The 19,422-nt window shown below is 46.1% G+C and overlaps 2 protein-coding genes across 8 annotated transcripts in view; both read left to right on the top strand.

The window, feature by feature from the left end:
* Nucleotides 1–272: 272 nt before the first annotated feature.
* SSR2 (signal sequence receptor subunit 2) lies at nucleotides 273–8,350 on the top strand. Of its 4 annotated transcripts, none has more exons than XM_036756555.1 (6): nucleotides 273–354; nucleotides 1,832–1,986; nucleotides 3,858–3,956; nucleotides 4,678–4,786; nucleotides 6,371–6,448; nucleotides 7,801–8,350. In XM_036756555.1, exons 2-6 carry the CDS (start codon nucleotides 1,832–1,834, stop codon nucleotides 7,909–7,911), a joined length of 552 nt encoding a protein of 183 aa, XP_036612450.1. In that variant the 5' UTR covers nucleotides 273–354; the 3' UTR covers nucleotides 7,912–8,350. The 4 variants fall into 4 exon arrangements, with proteins under 4 accessions (XP_036612450.1, XP_036612451.1, XP_036612452.1 ...); XM_036756556.1 differs by having other exon boundaries at nucleotides 292–354; nucleotides 1,666–1,986; XM_036756557.1 differs by having other exon boundaries at nucleotides 293–403.
* Nucleotides 8,351–11,262: 2,912 nt separating this feature from the next.
* Nucleotides 11,263–19,422, top strand: part of ARHGEF2 (Rho/Rac guanine nucleotide exchange factor 2) — a 41,982-nt gene continuing 33,822 nt past the window's right edge. For 3 of the 4 annotated variants that reach the window (XM_036755146.1, XM_036755148.1, XM_036755149.1), the window contains exons 1-2: nucleotides 11,263–11,663; nucleotides 17,632–17,912. In XM_036755146.1, the coding sequence (XP_036611041.1) occupies nucleotides 17,653–17,912 (260 nt within the window). In that variant the 5' untranslated portion in view covers nucleotides 11,263–11,663; nucleotides 17,632–17,652. The remainder of the gene's footprint in view (nucleotides 11,664–17,631; nucleotides 17,913–19,422) is intronic. The other variant, XM_036755147.1, reaches the window with a different exon arrangement.

Consider the following 19,422-nt stretch of genomic DNA (forward strand, 5'->3'; position numbering starts at 1 on the left):
CGGTGCTCTTTTCATTGTCCCATGACGAGTAGTATTTTGATTGGTAGAGAAGGGAAGATTTCCCCAGATTCCAAGGCTGGTGACCCACAACAAACTGCAAGAACCTCGGCAAAAGGGGTCGAGAACGAGTATGCCCAGAGGCGGACACACCCGAAACAAGATTTTTCCTGTAAGGTGAAGGTAACCCTCGTCTAAGATGGGGCCGGTGGTACAACTACAATCCCCACAAAACATCGCGTGGGAGGACTTCCTTCCACCCAATGGCTTCCGGCGGAAATTGTTTTTTTCGGTCCTCCCGGCGCTGACTCTGTCTTCCGGTTCTGGTGGCGCTGAAGTGGGTCTAGTTTACACGCGGTGAGACCGGACCCTCGGGAGCGGACAGGAAGGATAGAGTGGGGTCAGGGTAGGCGTGGGGGTGGGCGGCGTGTCTCCGGCCTTCTCTTTCCTTGGTCCAGCTCTGCTGCTGCGGCTCGCGGGGGGCTGGGGGAGGGGGAGGAGACACGTCGACCTGACAGCCCCTGGAGCCACGAAGGCAGTGGGGCCGGGAGCCACGGTGAGAGGGAAAAGGAGGGCGACTGCGAGGGGTCCGCGGCTGGGACGAGCTCTGGGCATCGGGGGTGGGGGGCGTGGCATGGGGACTCTGGGGGAGGTGAAGGTGGTACGAGGAGGGTCGAGGGGGACAGAGTTGTGGGTATATGAGGAGTGGTCCGAGGAGGGCGGGGAGGGGGGCGGCGGCGAGTGGTCTCAACTGTAGCGATGGAAGCAGGGAGGCTCCTTAGGGTTGTACTTTGTGATGGGAACCTTAATAATCATTCATGGGAACAGCAATTCTCAAGCTTCCAGAATATATCCCAGAGCCCGTTGGGTGTGGCTGTCCTCCCCTCCCACTCCCCTAAAAAGTGTAGAGAGCAACCCGTCCTTAACTACTCATCCTGTGGCATTCTCATCCTTGGCCTCCCTTACTTGCGCTTGCTACAAGCATCAAGGTGCTGAGGCTTCTCTCCTGACACAGTGTAACTGATATTTACATAATGGTCTGAGGTTTGGGAAGTGCTTTCTTTCTAACGGCCCCTTGAGTTAGTGAAGAGTATCACTGTCACCATTTTACAGGTGAGGAAACTAGTTCAAAAGGGTTATGTGACTTTACCATAGTCACAAATGTAGGATTTGCCAGAACTGGGACTTAGCCCAGATATTCTGAGAGTCTTAAGGTCAGATACCCTAGAAACTGGATTGTACTGCATTCACCTACCTCAGAGAGCCCTCCATTCTAGCCACTTGCAGGCTGTCTCCCTTTCGACCATCCCTCAGTCAAAAAGCTAGTTGAACAGAGCTTGTTCCAGCCTGTTTCCCATTTCAGGAATTTAGGAAAGCAATGGTTGGTTAGGGGAAACTATGAGTTTCGTTGTTATCATCAAGTTTAGTTGATGGAATAATCCCCTGGATATCCCAGATGTGGCACATTAGAAATCCTACTGTCGAAGGTGCTGGGGCTTAGGATTATGGACGTAGAGATGGAAGGACCCTCAGAGTCCATCTAGGCCAGCTCCTTCCTTTTACAGATGAGCAGTCTGTGGCCCAGGGAGGTTAAGAATTTGCCCAAGATCACACAGGTAGCAAACATCAGAGATAAAATGTGAATGCATCCTCTGGCTCTGGAGTCAGTTCTCTTTTCACTATGCCCCAATGCTTTGGTGAGTGTAAAGAGATATGGCTGTAGAGCCTCTTTTGCAGACGGGCTGAGGAGGGTGACTGGCTCCAGAGGTCTGGTGATTGGATCTTGATCCCTCAATTCAATCTAAGTAGCTAATGGTCCTGTCTCACTCCAAAGATGAGGCTGTTTGTGTTTGCGGTGTTGTGTCTCTTCTCTGCTGCACAAAGTGAAGAAGGGGCCAGGCTTCTGGCTTCTAAGTCACTGCTGAATAGATATGCTGTGGAAGGAAAGGACCTGACCTTGCAATACAACATCTACAATGTCGGCTCAAGGTAATAAACTAGACACCAGAAGAACTTTCTGGATCTTCAGATCTCTAGTTGGTCACAGTAGGCATTCAGAGAAGATGTAGAGAAACAATATCTTATAGGTGTGGTGTAGGACTCTAATACCAGGTACATAAGAGCACACATTTGGACTCCCCCAGGTTGGATTTGAGGAGAATCTTACTCCGAGGAGTAGAATTCAGTTCAGATTAATGAACATTCATTAAATTTATGCTATCTTCAAGTTATTGTACTAGCCCCTAGAGATACAAAGTGAAAACTAGTTCTTCCTCTACTGGAAAAAAGTAACCTAAGCATCTCCAATTTTAAAGAATTCTAAAAGGAGAGGATCAGGAAACATGGTATAAATATTCATCTAGTCTAGCAACTCTGTAATTCTCAACTGCTCACTCTCCCCACATTCAGTTCATTTCTAGGTCCTGTTGTTTCTACCTTCACAGCACCTTTCCTACATGCCCCCCTCTTTCCACTTGTACAACCACCACCCAAGTTCAAGCCCTTATCATCTTGTACCTGGACCATTGCATTAGCCTTCTGATTGATAATTCAGGTGTCTCTCCCCTCTAATGTATCTTCCACTCAGCTACCAAAGTTATTTTCCTTCTAGTCTTCCTGTATTAACATCCCTCCTCCCCCTACACACACATACAGTGAGACCCAGTTGCTCCCTGTTGCCTATTTGGCATCTAAAGTTTTTCCTAATCTGGCTTCTTTGTACCTTTCTAGTATTCTTATACTTTACTTTCCTTATTATCCAGTCTCACTCTCTGTCTCCAGTGTCTGGAAAACTTTCTCTTCACCTCTACCTCTTGCTTTCAATGGCTTCCTTCCAATCTCTTTCACTTCAAATCCTGCTTTCTGTCAGGTGCCTTTCCTCTGAGACAACCCCCCAAGTATTCTAATATGTATCTTTTTGTGCCTAGTTGTTGTTATTTATATATTGTTCCCCCTATTAAGAACTGGGACTGTTTGTACCTCTCTTTGTATCATCTCCTTCCCACCCACCCCTCATCCTCCCAATGGTTAGCACAATTCCTGGCACATGGAAGCAATTATATACTCTTTGAGGCCCTGGTTCTTGCTGTTGTTAACTAGTAGTGTGACCTTGGACTGTTACACCTGTTGTCTTGCCTCATTTGTTAGATGAGAGGTTTGAATCATTTATGTGACTTCTAAGTGTCATTCCAGCTTTATGCACTTTTAAGAATGAGGTGCCTCTTACTCCTTGCTGGAGCTGTGTAGAATCTCTTCCGCTGTTTATAGGTCATATTTCTCCTTCACGTGCACATTCTTTAGAGAGGAGAGATGGAAATCAGGAGAAATTCGGGCCTTCTTGCTTCTAGAATAGAAGTTTCTTAACCCAGGTCTTTGACTTTGTTTTTGTTGTTGATGATGATGTTTTTTAATGAATGTATTTATTTATTTTTAGTTTTCAACCTTCACTTTCATAAGATTTGGGGTTTAAAATTTTCTCCTCCTCCCCAAGACAGCATGCAGTCTGATATAGACGCTACATATACATTCATATTAAACATATTTTTTGACTTTGTTTTAAAAAATATTTTGGTAATTTTTCAATACATGTAGTCGATTTGCTTTGTACGTTCCCATGTATTTTATTTCTTGAATTTAAAAACACGATTCTGAGAAGGGGTCCATGACACCCCACCCCCCAAAAAAAAATAAAGGTTAAGAATCTCTGTTCTAGGAGTTTTAACATGGTGTTGGTCCCTGAGCCACATTATTGTGTCTGCCCTGCAGAAGATTTTGAATTCAAGGAGAGCAGCTTTGAAGTTTTTTCATTTGTCTTAATTTTGTTGTTCCTTAATCCTTTCTGTATCTCTTCTCTTTTTTAGTGCAGCCCTAGATGTGGAATTATCTGATGATTCTTTTCCCCCAGAAGACTTTGGTATTGTTTCAGGAATGCTCAATGTCAAATGGGACCGAATTGCTCCGTATCCTGCTGGCGCTTTTTATTTTATTTTACTCAAATAAAGGCTGGTGCAGGGAATATGGGGGAACAGAGAAAGATGGCAATAATGGGAGTAATGCACCCTACACACATCATTTTATAGTAGTTAACAGCTAGCTCTTCTCCTAGCCTCACTAAGTAAGGATAGGATAAGATAAGGGATGGATTGAAATTGCAGTGAGGGTAATTTAGGTTAAACATTAGGAAGGATTCTGTGGTGTTTGGGATGTAAGACCTTAATACAAATTCCATACAAACTCTTCTAATGCTTTTTATGAAAATGAGTGGGAAAAGACCTCTTGAGGTCTATTAATCTGATTCTGATTGATGCTTCATTAGTTGGATTTGAATTGGATGTCTCCTTTCCCCTGCTCTCCAAAGCATAAGAGGGAACACACAGATAAAGTCATAACATTGTAAGTAAATACCCCTCCCTTACAGCATGTCACCCCTAAAATAGTTCCCGTTCTATAAGTTTACTTCCAAACTTAGGCTAGGGTATGCATGTACCCTTTAGGCTTTGACTATAAGAACAAGACTTCTCCATTGAATAGTGAACAATACTTGGTTTTTCATTCATTAGTTGTTAGAGGTATGAAATCTTACAGGTCCGCTTTGTGTACCTGCAATGAATTAGGAGGATGAACTAGAGAGTTATTGCAGTCTGGGCTGTATTCCATGTGTCTCCTTGACTTTTGGGTCAGTGCCAGCAATGTGTCTCATACTGTGGTCCTACGCCCACTCAAGGCTGGCTATTTTAACTTTACCTCTGCAACCATCACATATCTTGCCCAGGAAGAAGGGCCGGTGGTGGTAAGTTGTTTTGACTTTTGGGGGGAAGTGTGAGGTGGGACAGTGCCTAATAAGATGAACAGATGTGGCTCTGATCTCCAAAATTTCCTTGTCCCAGTCCCATTTCAGTAAGCTGTCCCTTAAAAGTAACATTTCTATTCTGCTTCTGACTTCATGTTGCTGAGAGTATATAAATTTTGAGGGGAAGTAGAAGTGTTGTGAAAGGGGTTTGGAGGCCTTGATTCAAAGAACATTTTAGATTCTGAAGGCTCAGAAGAGAACATTCTAAAGTCATAGAAGGAGGGTATATTGGCATTTCTAACCTTGTTCTTCCTCTTGATTCCTACTGCTACCATCTTAGTTCAGGCCCTTATCACCTGGTACCTGGATTAGTGCAATAGCATCTTAGTCTATAATCCCCCACTTTTTTAGTTTGTCCTTCCCTTCCAATTACTCCCCTTCACTAATAAGTTGTCTTAATGCCCAATTTTATCATGATAGTTCCCTGCTTAAGAATGTACAATGACTCCCTGTTGCCTATTATATCAAATTAAAATTTCCCTGCCATTCAAAAGCCTTCATAGTCCAACAGTGACCTTAGCGCTCCAGCCTTATCTCCTATTTCTTCATATAAATTCCTTTGAGAGTAGAGAGTGTACATTTTCTGTATTTCTCTTAAGTCTCATATCAAAGGGCAGGTAGTACGTGCTTAATAATTATTGATGTTCAAAGCAAGCTGACGTTAATTGAAAAGTGGGGTCTTGGCCAACTTGCTGAGTGCAGAAAAGGGCAAGGACTTGCCTAGAGCCACCCAGAAAATTAGATAAAACCCAGGGACACTGTTTGTGGTACAGTCTCCAAATCTGTTTTATACTTCAGTTCTTCCAGATAATGAGTTAATTGACAGTTGTCCTCAGAGCCAAAATAAAGTCTCACGTGCTGTCCCTTTTAACAAAGTTGTTTGCAGTGTGCTCCAAACTTTGCCTTTTCTCCAGGAGAATGGAATGTGAATTAGGCCTTGCCCTTTCTTTAACAGCTTATATTTGTAAATTGGCTTATATTTTCAAAGTGAGTTCACCTTCATTTTCTCACTTGAACCATATAAAAGTCCTGTGGACAGGGCAAGTAGCACAAAGATTATCTCTACTTGTCAGATGAGGAAACTGAGGCCCACAGAGATTAAGTGACTTGCCCAAGATCGTAGTTTCAGGCCACTGCTGACAATCCTTTTCACAATCTCAAAGTGAATCAATATGGCCCTAATAAGGTCTGCCCAGCCATTTTTTGACTGTTTTTCTTTAAAGGCAATATTTTTAGATGCAGAGCTTAAAGGGCAGTAGCAGAGCTGGATTTGGAATCCTAGAACTGGCTTCCAATTCATTCTCATTCTTCCTCCCAGGAGAAGTAATCCAGCCCCTTTCCAGACCTAAATCATGTTCTTCACCATATGTTTCTCTCCCAGATCTCTGGCCCTGGTCCCCTGCCAGTAACATCCCACTGATAGAGTCAATACCTATAGGAGAAACTAGATTGGTTGGGAATGGCCTTTTTAGAAAAGGTGAGTTCAGAGGTGTGCTATGATGTCTCCTCTGTTCATGTTTTCAGGTTGGCTTCACCAGTGCCCCTGGGCAGGGAGGAATTCTGGCCCAGCGAGAATTTGACAGGAGATTCTCTCCCCATTTTGTAAGTTTCACAATACCCCTTTCTATACTTTGTCTTTACTCTGGCATGAAAAGATATCCAACCTTGGCTATGGGTTCCCCCATACTATAGTTCCCAAGACTCATTGTTAGAATTCCTCTCTTGGATTGACTGTTATTGTATCTACCTATTGGTTGATTTCTGATGTAATAGAACCACCAAGATTGTTACAGACTTTATTGTGCTTGGAAATTTCAAAAATAAGAATTTAACTCCGTTAACCAAGAAGCTTCCTTTTTCTTCCTCATCATTAGATAGTCTGTGGTTTTAGAATCCTGGATCCCATATGAGATTCAATGCTTTATGAAGAGTGTAGGATGATATCCCCTTCCTTAGAGTTCTTCAAGACTTCATCTCGGTGTGGAAGTGACTCTGAGTTCTCCAAGCTGGTGCCAGTGCAGCATAGTTTCTAGCAGGTTCCAGCAGGCTAGTGAAGTTTCGCAGTTAGGCTTAAGTGGACTGGATCTGTTGCCCAAGGACCAGCTCACCCAAGAAGGCTTTGTTATTTGAATGCTGGCCAGAGGGTGATATATTTTTGGCCATAAAAACACATGAAGAATATTTACTAAGGTGTGTAGGGTTTGCAGCCTGCATTATTGGTACCCACATCTGGTAAATCATAGATTCTAGAAGCATTGAGGCAGAAAGATTAAAAAATTTACAGAGACAGTGGTGCTGTGTTCAAAAGCCCCAGAAGGAAGAAAGTTGATGTGATGGAGACTAGAGAGGGGAGGACTGGGGGATTTCATGCAAGCTCCTTGATGGCAAAGATTGTTTTTTGCATTTCTTTGTATACTTAGCACATAGCATATTGCCTAGCACATAGTAGGCAATTAACCAATGATTGATGGTTGACTGACTATGGGAAAGGTTTTTATTGAGGAGAGGTGAAAGAAAATCTCCTGTTAGAGCCATGACACTGGACCTAAGGAGTCAGGAGGTAGTGGCAGCATCACTTCTTCAGAGGTCTTTCAGAAGAGCCATAATTTCTCCACTAACCAAGGTTGTATTAGATGCAGTCTTACAGATACAGAGGACAAGATGTCCTCCAGAGAGGCTCCAACTGGAATTGCCTGAGAAACTTTCTGCTCAAAATTGGGGCAGCTAGGGGGCACAGTGAGTAGAGCACTGGAGTCAGGAGGACCTGAGTTCAAAGCCAGCCTCAGACACTTGACACTAGCTGTGTGACCTTGGGCAAGTCATTTAACCCTAATTGCCTTGCCTTCCCCCTTCCAAAAACAAAGACTGGTTTGATAGTCGGATTAGTCTGCTCTATTCCTGTTAGATGCATCTTCTCTTAATTCAGGCTCTAAGACGTCTGTTTTCTTCTGTAGCTGGATTGGGCAGCATTCGGTGTGATGACTCTTCCTTCCATTGGGATTCCCCTGCTCCTGTGGTACTCAAGCAAGAGAAAATATGACACTCCCAAGACCAAGAAGAACTGAATGTGCACCCTCCCCTCCCAAGAAATCCAGGTGCTTTCCAGACTCCAAAGGATGTCTCAAAATGCAATCTCTTCCCTTAGTCCTTCACCACCTTCTCCATGGCCGTGCTCTCACACAGAGCAAAGGAACAGGCCTAGGGGCCCAAGAGAGCCTCCTTGGTGCAGTTTTGAAGCCATCCGTTGGGTTTTTATATAAACAGAAACACCCCAGCATTGACCTTGAGCCCAAGTGGCCTTTTCCTCACTTTGGGGCTGCTCGGTGCAAAGCTGGCAATGAGGACTTTCTCAGGGGTTTAGAAGGGGGAACTTCAGAGGCTGCCTGACCACCTCTGGAAAGAGGAAATCAGAACCACTCACTAGTCTCTTGGAGGCCTCCTGGTTTGGGGGCAGGGAAGCGCTTACTGAAATGGGTTTTCTAATAAAAACAAACTCCACCTCAATTGTGTGTCTTCCCTTCCCCCAGCTTGGTGACCTCAGCTTCGATTGCAGCCCCAGGCCTTGAAAACCATGCTGCTAGCCAAGCTGAGCTGCTTAGTGCCTGCAGCTGTGGAGCCTCATCCCCGAGATTTCTCCTCCTCAGAATACTCCCTCACCCTTTACTTTCTTCCCTGTTGTTCTCTCATATCACTTGCTCCTGTTTCTCCTTCTTTGTCATTAGTGTCCCTCCTCTTAGCCAGAGAAGTAAGGGCTATGATGGTCCAGATATCAGCCAGCTTCATTACCCCAGATTCTGAGCTTTGTTCTTTCAGATGTCATTTAATTTTAACTGATTGCCTGCTAATGAAAAGTTAAAAGGATGGTAGCTTTGTTCCCCATTTGCCCAACTGTTTCTAGATCCCCTTGTCCAAGGCTTGATCTTCCTGAGTTGTGATTTCATTTGTAATGCCTCATTGATCTGAGCCAGGGCCAGGAAAAGTGCTGAAGCCCCCTGAGTTAGCACGCTGTTAACTTCATCTTAGGGTAAAAGAGTGACGAAGAAGCTGGATTTTGCTGTAGCAGCAAAGGGGGAGAAGCCACCCCAGCTTGATTCTGTCCAACCCAGGAATGCCGTGGTCCGAGAACAACCTCCCAGGCGGGAGGGAAACCCAACAAAAACCCGCATTGTTCCCGCCACTGAGTTTCCCAGTTTAGATTCTGCTCCCCCTCTCCCCTGCTCAACCGGTTTAACCTTTCACTCACCCAGCAACCAGAGAATCTCAATTCTGAGACCCAGGAAGGATGAAAAGAACATGGAGGCAACGGGAGGCCAGTAATGGAATAGCTCTCCGCCAGCTTACTTCCCTCTTCCAGGGGTTGCAGCTTGGACACCCTAGGAATGGCCAGGTCAGAGGGGGTGTGGAGCATGGATTTGGTTTTGGCAGTTATTATCTTGGTTCTTCAATTAACCAGCAAAGAAGGACATCAAAAGTTGCTGGGGCTTCCCAGAAGATGGGGAGATGGGAGGGTGGGAGATGTTTAGAGGAGAATGACAAAAAGTGAGTGTAGTCCAATGGAAAGGGAGAGAAGAGGAGCAGGGTTGGGGTCTCGATAGGAGTTAAGGGAAGAATTATCATGGTTTCTAGGTTTGAAAGAGGAGGGAATAATCTGCTGTTTGCCTTCTTCACAGAAGGCATAATGAGAGGCATCCTTACAGAAGGAAGAATTCTGGTTAGACATTAGAACAGGTTTCCTGGTGCAGGGAAACATTTCTAATGTTAAGTCATTCTGAACTTAGATGTCCTTTCTTGCCTAAAAACCAAGGGAGGCTTTCATAAGTACCTTTCCTTGAAGAGCCTAAAGTACTTTGTAACTTAACCCTTCTTAGACAGAAAAGAGATGATAAAAAGGGAATTGAAAGCATATGACCAGGGTGGCAGTCAAGGGAGGGAAGTCGGCATTCAGTGTCATAGTGAGACTTCATCTTTTGGAAAAGTCAGCTTCCTCAGAGCCAGAGTGGAATTTAAAACTCCCTTGAGTGGTGAGGTGGAGCACCTAAGAGTCTCTAAAATCTATAGACAGAATAACTTAGAATTCTTGGCTTTTGGTCTGAGCTCTCAAAGCTACTTGAGATTGTTTGAGGTGGAAGGAGGCAGGAAGCAACTTTTATTCACACCCAGAGTCATCCTGGTGAGATCTGAGTCCTGATTTCTTGAGAGCTAGGAGCTTGGGGAGGAGGAAAGGCTGTTAACACAGTGCCTATCCTTTGTAGAAGAGGGGGGCCATAACTAAAGGGCCCTTCCCTAAAAGGCAGTGAGGCTGGCAGCCCATCTCTAGCTTTTTTGTCCCCTGGAAGTCAGCCCAGGGCCCCATCCTCACTACTACATCATCCGTCCTTTCAGTTGGCATCTCCTCACCCACGCAACAACACTGGTATCAGGAGGAGAGAGGTCTAAGGACCTCCACCCTCATTATTTACTGGGATTTGGAGCCATGCCTAATTGGGGGTAAAAGGGAAGTATGGACAAAACTTTACAAGGAGCTGGACGTGCTGGGGAGGTAATCTTCGAGTGGAGATGGACACCAAGCAGTAGGGTATAAAAAATACCAGACCTGGGAGATTGGAGTTTAGTCCTAACTATGTGATCTTAGACAAGACATTCAGCTTCTCTGTGGTGGAGTTTCATCTACCAAATGAGAACATTGGACTAGTGTTTAAGATCTCCGCCTTGAACACTGCAATTCTGTCCACCTCGTGCCCTTTCCCTCTCATAGGTCCAGGTCAGTAAGATGAAGCAGGAGCTTTCCTTTGTGGCTGTAGCCTGGGAATCAGCCACTACTGCCCACCCACCCACCCCCAACCCCAGATTTTGCTTGTGGCCCAGGGAAAGAAGCAAGAGGTCTCCATGTCAGGCATCAACTGTTCCCTTCCCCCAGGAGAACTTGTCCAAAATGTGCCTAGGGTGGGGAGTGGGGGAGTGAGTCAGCCCCTTGGAGAGGCTGTTATCAGGGAGGGGAGCTAGTCAAACATCCTCCCAACAGTATCCACAACAAGCTATGTGACCATGCACTAGGTCAATCCTAATTCCTGTTGGCTGGAACTAGGGCCTTGCCCAGATGTAGCAGCCCCAGCTACTGCTCCTCCCTGTATTTTTTTTTAAATGATGAAAGCACAATCTTTCCCCTCCACCAGCCATAATCTCTCTCTTAAAGGGACCGGGCTTCTAAACCAAATGAGGTAGGGCCAGAGGCATGCATCTGTACCATATTGAAGTCTTGCCTGTTGTTGAGCAGTGAGATATAGATGTGGCTCCCTTCCCTGAGATCACCACTTCTAATCCCACCCCTCTTCAGCCTCCCCTTTGCAAGCTCCACCTCTAACCCCAGGAAAGTGAGTCCCATGGGCAATCTCCTATCCACTCACCGCCCCAGGTAAACTTTTCGTGGCTTTATGTATAGTCTGCCCCAGGCAGGGTCCTTGAGCTGCCCTTTGCCCAGGGAGTGCCCAGGGCTGTGGATTACGGAGTTCTCAGTGTAGTGGTGGAATCCAAGGGGTTAAAGGAGTCAGGCACAGTACTGTCTGGTGTTTGTAAGTGAAGATTGTAAGGACAGGAGGAGTTGAATAGGCACTTAGTTTGGACTCAAGCAAGTCTCCCACTTCTCTGCCCTTGTTCTGGGCAATTCTTTGGACCATGGGGGACCCTCTTACTGTGCTCAAGAGAAAGATCCCCAGTTGAGGTGCCGAATTGGACAGAAACCTGCTTAGGCCACCTGGGAAGAGAATTTCCTCCTGAAGGAGTTCATCAGGAAGGGGCTGGAGTAGGTTCCCCAACAACGGTGAGTTCGTTCCTCCCTTTCCTCCAACCCAGGCTCTTTGTCCAAAAGCAGGGGTAACCAGAAAAGTGGCAGCCTTTAGAAAGAAGCCTCTCTAGTCCCCTGATAAATCACTAAACCCTTTGTTTCCTCATTGGCTTTCACCCATGTCTAACATTCTATGATGTCTTTGGGAGTATGTTTGTGATGTATGTTTTCTTGTTGGAGCTCCTCAATCAGCCATCAAGCCATTTTCCCCTCCCCCCAAGCAAATACTGTCTCTCCTCCCTGGGTATAAGTGGGGAAGGCAACAGGGACGCTAGCCTTCCAGCTCCCATGTTATTATGCCCCTATGACTTGGGGATGCCAGCCCTGTTTCTAGTTGTTCTCCAGAAATGTTTTGTTGGGGGTGGTGGAAATTCTAGGGTTACTCATTCCCTGGCCAAAGTCTCTTCCTTCATGTGTGTCCTACTGAACCTCAGATTGCCCTACCTGTTTACCACTGTACTTGGAATCAGTGCCAAGAAAGCAGCCTTGGATCAAAGAGGACTAGATGTTCTCCCCTCTCTCCCCAGCTTAATATGCTCTTCGGTGAATACCTCCATACCTGTCTCTTAGCTTCTTGCAAGGGAATTGCTCTCTCAAGGTAAAGGCAGCTCTGGAATGGTGGGAATAGTAATGGTTAATGATCATAAGAAAACTTGATACCCACAGTGCTTAATAGTTTACATTGACTCATTTGGGCCTCACAACATCCTGGTGAGGTAGGTACTGTAATTACTATTCCTCATTTTATATATGAGGAAACAGGCTTAGATTAAGTGATTTACCCCGGTCACTCAGCAATTGTCAGAGATGGGATCTGAACACAGCAGGTTTTCCTGATCCCAAGTCCAGCAGCCTTTTTACCCTGCCAAACTGCTGCTTATCGTGGAGGGGAAGAAGCTGAGATGCCTTGGTTTCTGATGTTATAGCAACAGAATGTGTGGTTAGTCTTAAGAGGCTCCCTTCCTAATAGAACTGAATTTCTGGGGATCATTGCTGGAGAGCTGGTGACTGGCCCTGGACTATATGAGTGGGTGACTGGCAGGAAGCAAACCTGGAAACTGGTATGAGCAGATGGCAGGGGTACTTGCTATATCCCCAGCCTTGCTGCCTTCCAGAGTTAGTGCCTGTGCCCCATCTCATGGTCTCTGTGTGTCAGGAGGTGGCTGGGTTTCTGGATTTAGGGATTCTAGTCACATCTGTTTCCTTCTTCCTCCTATCTCAGAATTGGGTCTGCATTTCTTGTCAGTGTTTGACTGAGAGGTTGGGGCTAAGTGCTTAATTAGGTGCCAGGATACCCAGGGTGGAGAGCTAAGATTTGTCAGAAATTCTTCTCAGGTCCTCAGAGATGGGGTTGTGACCTGAGAGTACAAAGCCCAGCGTCCTAGTAATCTCAGGATGTAAAACTGCCAGAGTAATGAGGAAATCCTGGAGCCCTGGATTCCTGGGATCAGCCCTAGGCTAGGACAGTAACCATGTGCTGTAGGTGGGAGAGACAATACAGGATCTACTGGGACCTTTCTCACTGAGTGTTTTAGGAGAGAGTCTTAAGTGTACATGTTTTAGCCCTCACACTAGGACTCGGATTAATGGTTTACCCAAAAAGACGAGGAGTAGTAGTTAAATTTTGAACCATCAAAGGACCTTCTGTGGCCCCTCTCCCCAGTGCTATAAGGCCTGTAGAGAAGCCACTAAACCATAACATCCAGCCCCTCCTTCTTCTGGAGCAGGGAGGGGATGGGGGGAAGAGGGGGAGAGGAAGGAGGTATCTTTTTTTTTTTTTAAGTTCCTTTGAAAAGATTTAAAAACCTAAAACTCAGCCCCTAGGAGCCTCCTAGGCCTGAGAAAAGATCAAAGTTGCCCACAGCTGGACAGTGCTTGGTTATTAGTTTGACACAATCATCTTTCTACTCTCCTGTGTTTCCCTGCCTCCTTTCCCACTCTTCTCTATACCTACACCCATCTCTCTCTCTCTCTCTCTCTCTCTCTCTCTCTCTCTCTCTCTCTCTCTCTCTCTCTCTCTCTCTCTCTCTCTCTCAGTTCCTCCACTCATTCCCCCACCCAGCTTTTTAGGGAAATTGATGAGCAGGAAAAAAAAAAGTTCAAATTTGGTCAGTGGAGGGGCTGTCTTTATGTGCTTTCTTTTAGGACGTGCTTGGTTTCTTTAGGGACTTGTCTCCTGGTTTGTTAGGAGATGATTCTTCGTTCCAGTTATATAACGGGGGAGAGAGGAGGTGAGGGGGATTGGAAGCTGGTCATGCTTTGGTTCTATATACTCCCCCTTAGGTTCAGCACTCCCTCAACTGCCCAAGTCTCTCCCTATACACTGGGGCAGTGAGTGTCTGCCTCTGGACCCAGTGACACCTGCAAGCTACACTGACAGACTGGTGGTGTGTTCCTGTGGGTAGGCACTGTGTCTTCTGTTCAGGGTGCCCAGGGCAGCCTCCTGTAGTGGTTAGAGTCCTGGGCAGGAAGTGCTATCAGGAAGTCCCAGGTCCAAATCCAGCCTCAGACACTAACCATCTGTGTAACCCTAATTAAGTCATTTCTCTGAGTCTTGGTTTCCTCATCTCTAAAATGGGGATAATAATAGCACCTACCTTACAGAGATAATGTATGTAAAACCCTAGGGAAGAGTCATAAATATAACCTATTATTTTCTTGTTCCTTCCATGGTCTGGGTCTCTTCTACTTTAGTCAATCAGAAAGTTCCTTCTACTGGGTAGCTGTCCCACCTGCCTTGCATTAATTTCAGGCTGTTTGTCTTCTGTTCTTTCCTTTATGAAGATGGAGACTGTGGTTCACTATCATGTAATTCAGGTAATAACTGCAGACGCTCAGACTCCCATACCTGACTCTCTCTGCCTTGGCCAGGTCCCTCAGGACTCCCTTTCTCCAACTGCGACATGGAGTAACACTTTCTCCCTTCTTCCCTACTCCTCTCCTGCCCCCCCAAAGCTTATATCTCAGGTGGTAACCTCTTTGAGTACCATGGTCAGTTTAGAGACAAGGTTCCCCTCCTCTCAACCTGGATTCAGTTCAGTGAATGCCTCTCTCCCCTCTGCATTCTTTTCTTTTTAATTGTTCTATCACCCAACATGGAGTACTTTGCTCATTGCTCAAAGAATGTTGACTGAGTGACTAGTTTGCTTGTTAACTGCAGCAGAGGGAATGCAGGTGAAACACCCAAAAGGCTTCCTAGAAGTTAGAGATGGTGCTTGAAAGGGAGCGCATGTTGACACTTCTGGGCTGGAGAACCATCCTGTCCTGAGGGGGATGAACGAAATGACCTACTCTCTTCCTGATGTTCTTCCCCACCCCCCAAAGTGTTTGACAACCCAGATCTATTTCAGAACCTCCTATCTATGCTCAGCGGAAACAGCGATGTGACATTATATGATCTCATTCTGAAGCTAAATAAAGCCATTGTGTGAGACCCAGCTCTGGCTACTACTCTCTTGTTCCATTTCCTAAGCTCAGGAGGCCTGTGGGGGGAGAGGGGTTGAGGGAGAGTCTTTGGAAGGAAGGAAGATCAAGGAACATTAAAGGAAATACATCGAGGGGGCCAGGGTCTGGGGAAGGGAGCACCAAGGAGGAATTACCAAGAGCTGGTATTGTGGGGGAGGCAGCTAAACCCCAGTCCCTTGAAGAGCAGAGTCAGGCTCCTATGTTACATCACTGGGACAAAAGAAAGGATTTTCTGGGAGTAGAACCAAGAGGCTTTTGCCTCACAGATGCTTGAGAAATGCCTAACTAGGCTTTAGTTTCTTCATCAGTAAAATGATGCTATTGGTCATTATGATCTCTAAGATTCATTCCAGCTCTAAGTCCTATGTCTCTATATCATGAGAGGGAGGAGGAACTTCTGGGGACTCCATCTTCAGAGAGGCTAGAATGAGAGCAGAAGGAATCACACTACTGGTAGAAGGAATTAGAAGGCCTTCCACTGGATGGACCAGCATGGTACTGGCACCGGGGAAGTGGGGACTGATTGTAGTTCTGGGCTTTGGGAGGAAGAGGGATGGGAAGCCCATGATATCAAGATCAGGGGCTGTGTCTGTAGGGTGAGGGGACCAGGTGGTTTGTCTCCAGGAAGGGAGAGAAAACAGGAAAATACTTCAGTTCATTTCCTTCTGCTTGCCATGCCCCTTCCTATTTTAATTCTAGAGGAAGAGCTATGGGGTGGAGGGGAGGAAAAGCAGGTGAGAGAGATAGGGGTGGTGGTGGTTGTTCAGTTATGTACAACCCTTCATTATCCCGTTGAGTTTTTTTTTGGCAGAGATACTGGAGTGGTTTGCCATTTTTTTCTCTAACTCATTTTACAGATGGGGAAACTGAGGCAAACAGGGTTAAGTGACTTGCCCAGGGTCACACAGCTAGTACGTATCTGAGGACAGATTTGAATTCCAGTCTTCTTGCCTCCTGGCCTAGCACTTTATTTTATCACCTAGCTGCCTAGAGCTAGGGGTGGAGACTCTACTTATTTACATTGGAATCTAGAGATAACAAAGCTCTCTCCTCATTTGCCCCTCTCCAGTCCCTCTCTAGTTCCTGTCCCTTTTCTCTCCGACACAGTTCCACACAATTTTGTATCTACCTTTCCCTGGAAAGTGCCTGGTTGGCAGAGAATCCTTCCCTGACCCCAGAGCTATTCACCATCTTTCTCACTCCTTTCAGACATACCTATCCTGGCTGCCAACATGATCAGGTGCCAGCTTATACAGATGGCATCAGGCCCAGGTGTGGAGAAGGAAGAAAGGCCCTTCTGGTAGCTGGCTGCACATTAGCTGCCTCCTTGGCATAGGAAGGGCATGGATGGGCACAATGGCTGCACCCAGTTTCCCTTTCCATCCCTGGGTACTGCAGGTCAGGAACTAAGACTTACCAGCTGCAGAAGTCTAAGGTCCTAACTCCCTGTCTGCCTTAGGTGGTAAAGGGTCACAAGGTTGGTGACTGGCCAAGAATCTTCTTTTCTGTAGCCTCTGCGTATGGCCAGGGATAGTGGGCAGATTGGATTGGGAGGGAGGGAAAATAGATGATAGGAAGAACTTTTTAACATTCAGGAGATCCCTGGGGTAATGGATTTGGGAGAAGCTTATGCCCCACTCTCATACTCCTTCCCTTGGTGGACCTGGCAGAAGGAATGACCCAGACATCCTGCCTTTCAGCTCTTCATAACCACTCCTGAAATCTCACTGGATAGTGAGGTATAATCCTTAGAGAATTAGTCCCTGGAAGCTTAGATGCCTGTATCTCCATCACAGCAAAGGGCCTAAAATTGTGGACTAGGTGTGTGGCATTTTGTGGACTGGTTCCAATTGCTTCATGGATTGGGACTTCATCACCTTCAATGTCAAGAGTCCTTGGAGAGTTCATGGATCTTTGATTTACTCTAGCATGAGCACTGGTGCCAAAGTGTCTGCCTCCAAGAAGGTGGGATGGGCCCATTTACCACTTTGCAACCCATCTCCATGACAAATCACCTGGATTATACGCCACCCCTTTTGAACAATAGCTCTGGGAACAGTATTCATATCAACACTACCATTCCTGGGAAGAACATGTCAATCGTTTGCCCCATAGTTTCAATCACCATTCCCTCTGATTTCTAAAGTATGCTTCCCTGGCCACCACTCTCCTATATGTATTGTCTTCCTCTCTTAGAGTATAAACTCTTTGAGGACAGGTACATAGTAAGTACTTAATGCTTTCTTCATTCATTCAAGAGAGGGTGCAGTTGACAGGGTGAGAGAAGTCTTTGTCTCAGGGGAGCAGAAACCAAAGTTGGAAGCCCTGGCTTAAAAAAAAGCAAGCATGAAAGATATTTAGGAATCTAGCCTGGAAGGATGAGAGTTGCTCCTCTTCATCCCCAGTTCGGGGTGGGGGGCCTCCTTGAAGGAGAGGACCCAAGCCTGCCTCCCCCAACCTCTCTTTGTCTTCTGCCTAGGCCAGCCTATCTGCTACTTCCATGAATGACGAAATCCCAGAGGCCTTCCTGGCAGGAGGAAACCCAGTGCCTCAAGGAAGAACTCGGAGATGCCTATCAGCCGTGGAGTCTAGTGGGCAGTCTCAGGAAGAAGAGGAGGAAGAAGAAGATGGCTTCCAGCCAGTGCCCCTCCGAAGATCAAAAGCCCTTCGTGCCCGAAGTGCCATTAGTGACCCTCTCAGACGTCATAGTTGGGAACCTGGCAGTGTATTCCAGGATGTTACAAATGATCCACTGGGAGGGTAAGCCCCCAAGGGACCTAAGTACTCTGTTTCGCCACCTATCTTTTCGGAATCCCTAGACCTAGAAGAAGATGGAATAATGAGAAGGACTAAGTTGTCTTGGCATTTTAATCGCCTGCATACAGATGCCCTCAGATTCAGGAGATGAGTAGCATAGGGGAGTCTGAGACCTCTAGTTATTGCCTAAGGGACTTAGGTGGACAAAATCCAGGTATCTAATTCAGAATCTCTTTTGGACTCTGGGGGTTCCTGCCTATGGTCTCAGAGATAGATCTCTCTTAGTAGCCCTAAATTCCTCCAATGATCCTTTCTTCTTGCTTTTTGTAGAACTGGGAAAATTGAGGGAGAAGAGAACAGGATTCCCTTTCTTAGCTATTTTCTGTCAGTATTGGGTTCCATCCCTCTTTTCAGCTGCTATTCATTCCCTTACTTCCTAAGCTTGACATACGTCTTTAATTTTGAATTTCACAGAATCATGAACAATGCCAAGAGAAACCTTATAGTTTATCTGGTCTAACTCCTTTAATTTTTCAGATGAAAAAACAGGGAAAGAGAGAAGTTAAATTGTTTGGGAGATTTCTAGGGAGACTTGAGTTCCTACCCCACATTCAGGAATATGCCAGCCCACTGACCCCCTGAGGCTAGCACAAAAGTAACTTCTCAATAATTTTAAATTTAGTGGACTAAACTTGCATTTTGACAGAATAAATTCTCAGCTTTTGGGATATTCTAAGGAGTTAGGGGTCTTTTGGATATGGGTAAAGAGAACAGTCTACACCTCCCGAGTTAGGCCCAGGAGGGAGGCAGATGGAGGCATCTCCCCTGGAAAATCCCTATTTCTCCAAAGACAGAACAAGTCAGGAGGAAAAGATCCAGGGTCAGATTGAAACAGAGTAATGTAGAGTGAATGTAGGGACCTGCCATTTGGGATTAGGCATATTTCCTCTGGCTTTGGTAAGTATACCCATCTCCTGTTGGTTCAGGGCTAGATTAGGCTGAATTTGAGGAGATAGATACCTAACTTGTATCCCTGTGCTAAGCCAGGTGGGAGTGAAGGCTCTGGGGAACCAAGCATGTCTCCAGCATCTAGGGACTAAGAAGGCACGCAACCTCCCCAGCTGATGCGATGCTCCCCTTCGTTGCTCCACAGTCATCACAGTGCCACATCCAAGGTTACATCTGTATATAGGGCCGAGATTGTAAGGTAATCAGGGAGGCAGGTTTGGAGGTAATAGCCGAGAAAAAAAACTGGAAGGTGCCTGGAAGTGGGGAGACCCAGTTAGCACTACCACCCTCCCTCCCTTCCCAGCCCCATCTCTAACTTTCTTCTGGGACAGAGCTCGCTCTTGACCAGCAGGGGCCGCCCTTGTCTTCTATTTGCTTGGGAGGAGCCAAATGGAGAGGCCAGTTTAGGCCAGCCTGTGTCCCCTGCCATAGACATGAGATGGAAGAGTCTAGCTAGGGATTAACTCGGGCAGTGCAGTTCATAGCCTGGCCCCTTCCTGTCTTT

Source organism: Trichosurus vulpecula, chromosome 4 (genome assembly GCF_011100635.1).
Source record: "Trichosurus vulpecula isolate mTriVul1 chromosome 4, mTriVul1.pri, whole genome shotgun sequence".
Classification (NCBI taxonomy): domain Eukaryota; kingdom Metazoa; phylum Chordata; class Mammalia; order Diprotodontia; family Phalangeridae; genus Trichosurus; species Trichosurus vulpecula.

Excerpts from the sequence above, each read along its gene's own strand:
- SSR2 (XM_036756555.1), top strand. The coding sequence starts at position 1,832 with ATGAGGCTGTTTGTGTTTGCGGTGTTGTGTCTCTTCTCTGCTGCACAA. Across the intron at positions 1,987-3,857 it reads ATCTACAATGTCGGCTCAAG|TGCAGCCCTAGATGTGGAAT; the intron begins GTAATAAACTAG and ends TCTCTTTTTTAG. Across the intron at positions 4,787-6,370 it reads AGGAAGAAGGGCCGGTGGTG|GTTGGCTTCACCAGTGCCCC; the intron begins GTAAGTTGTTTT and ends TCATGTTTTCAG.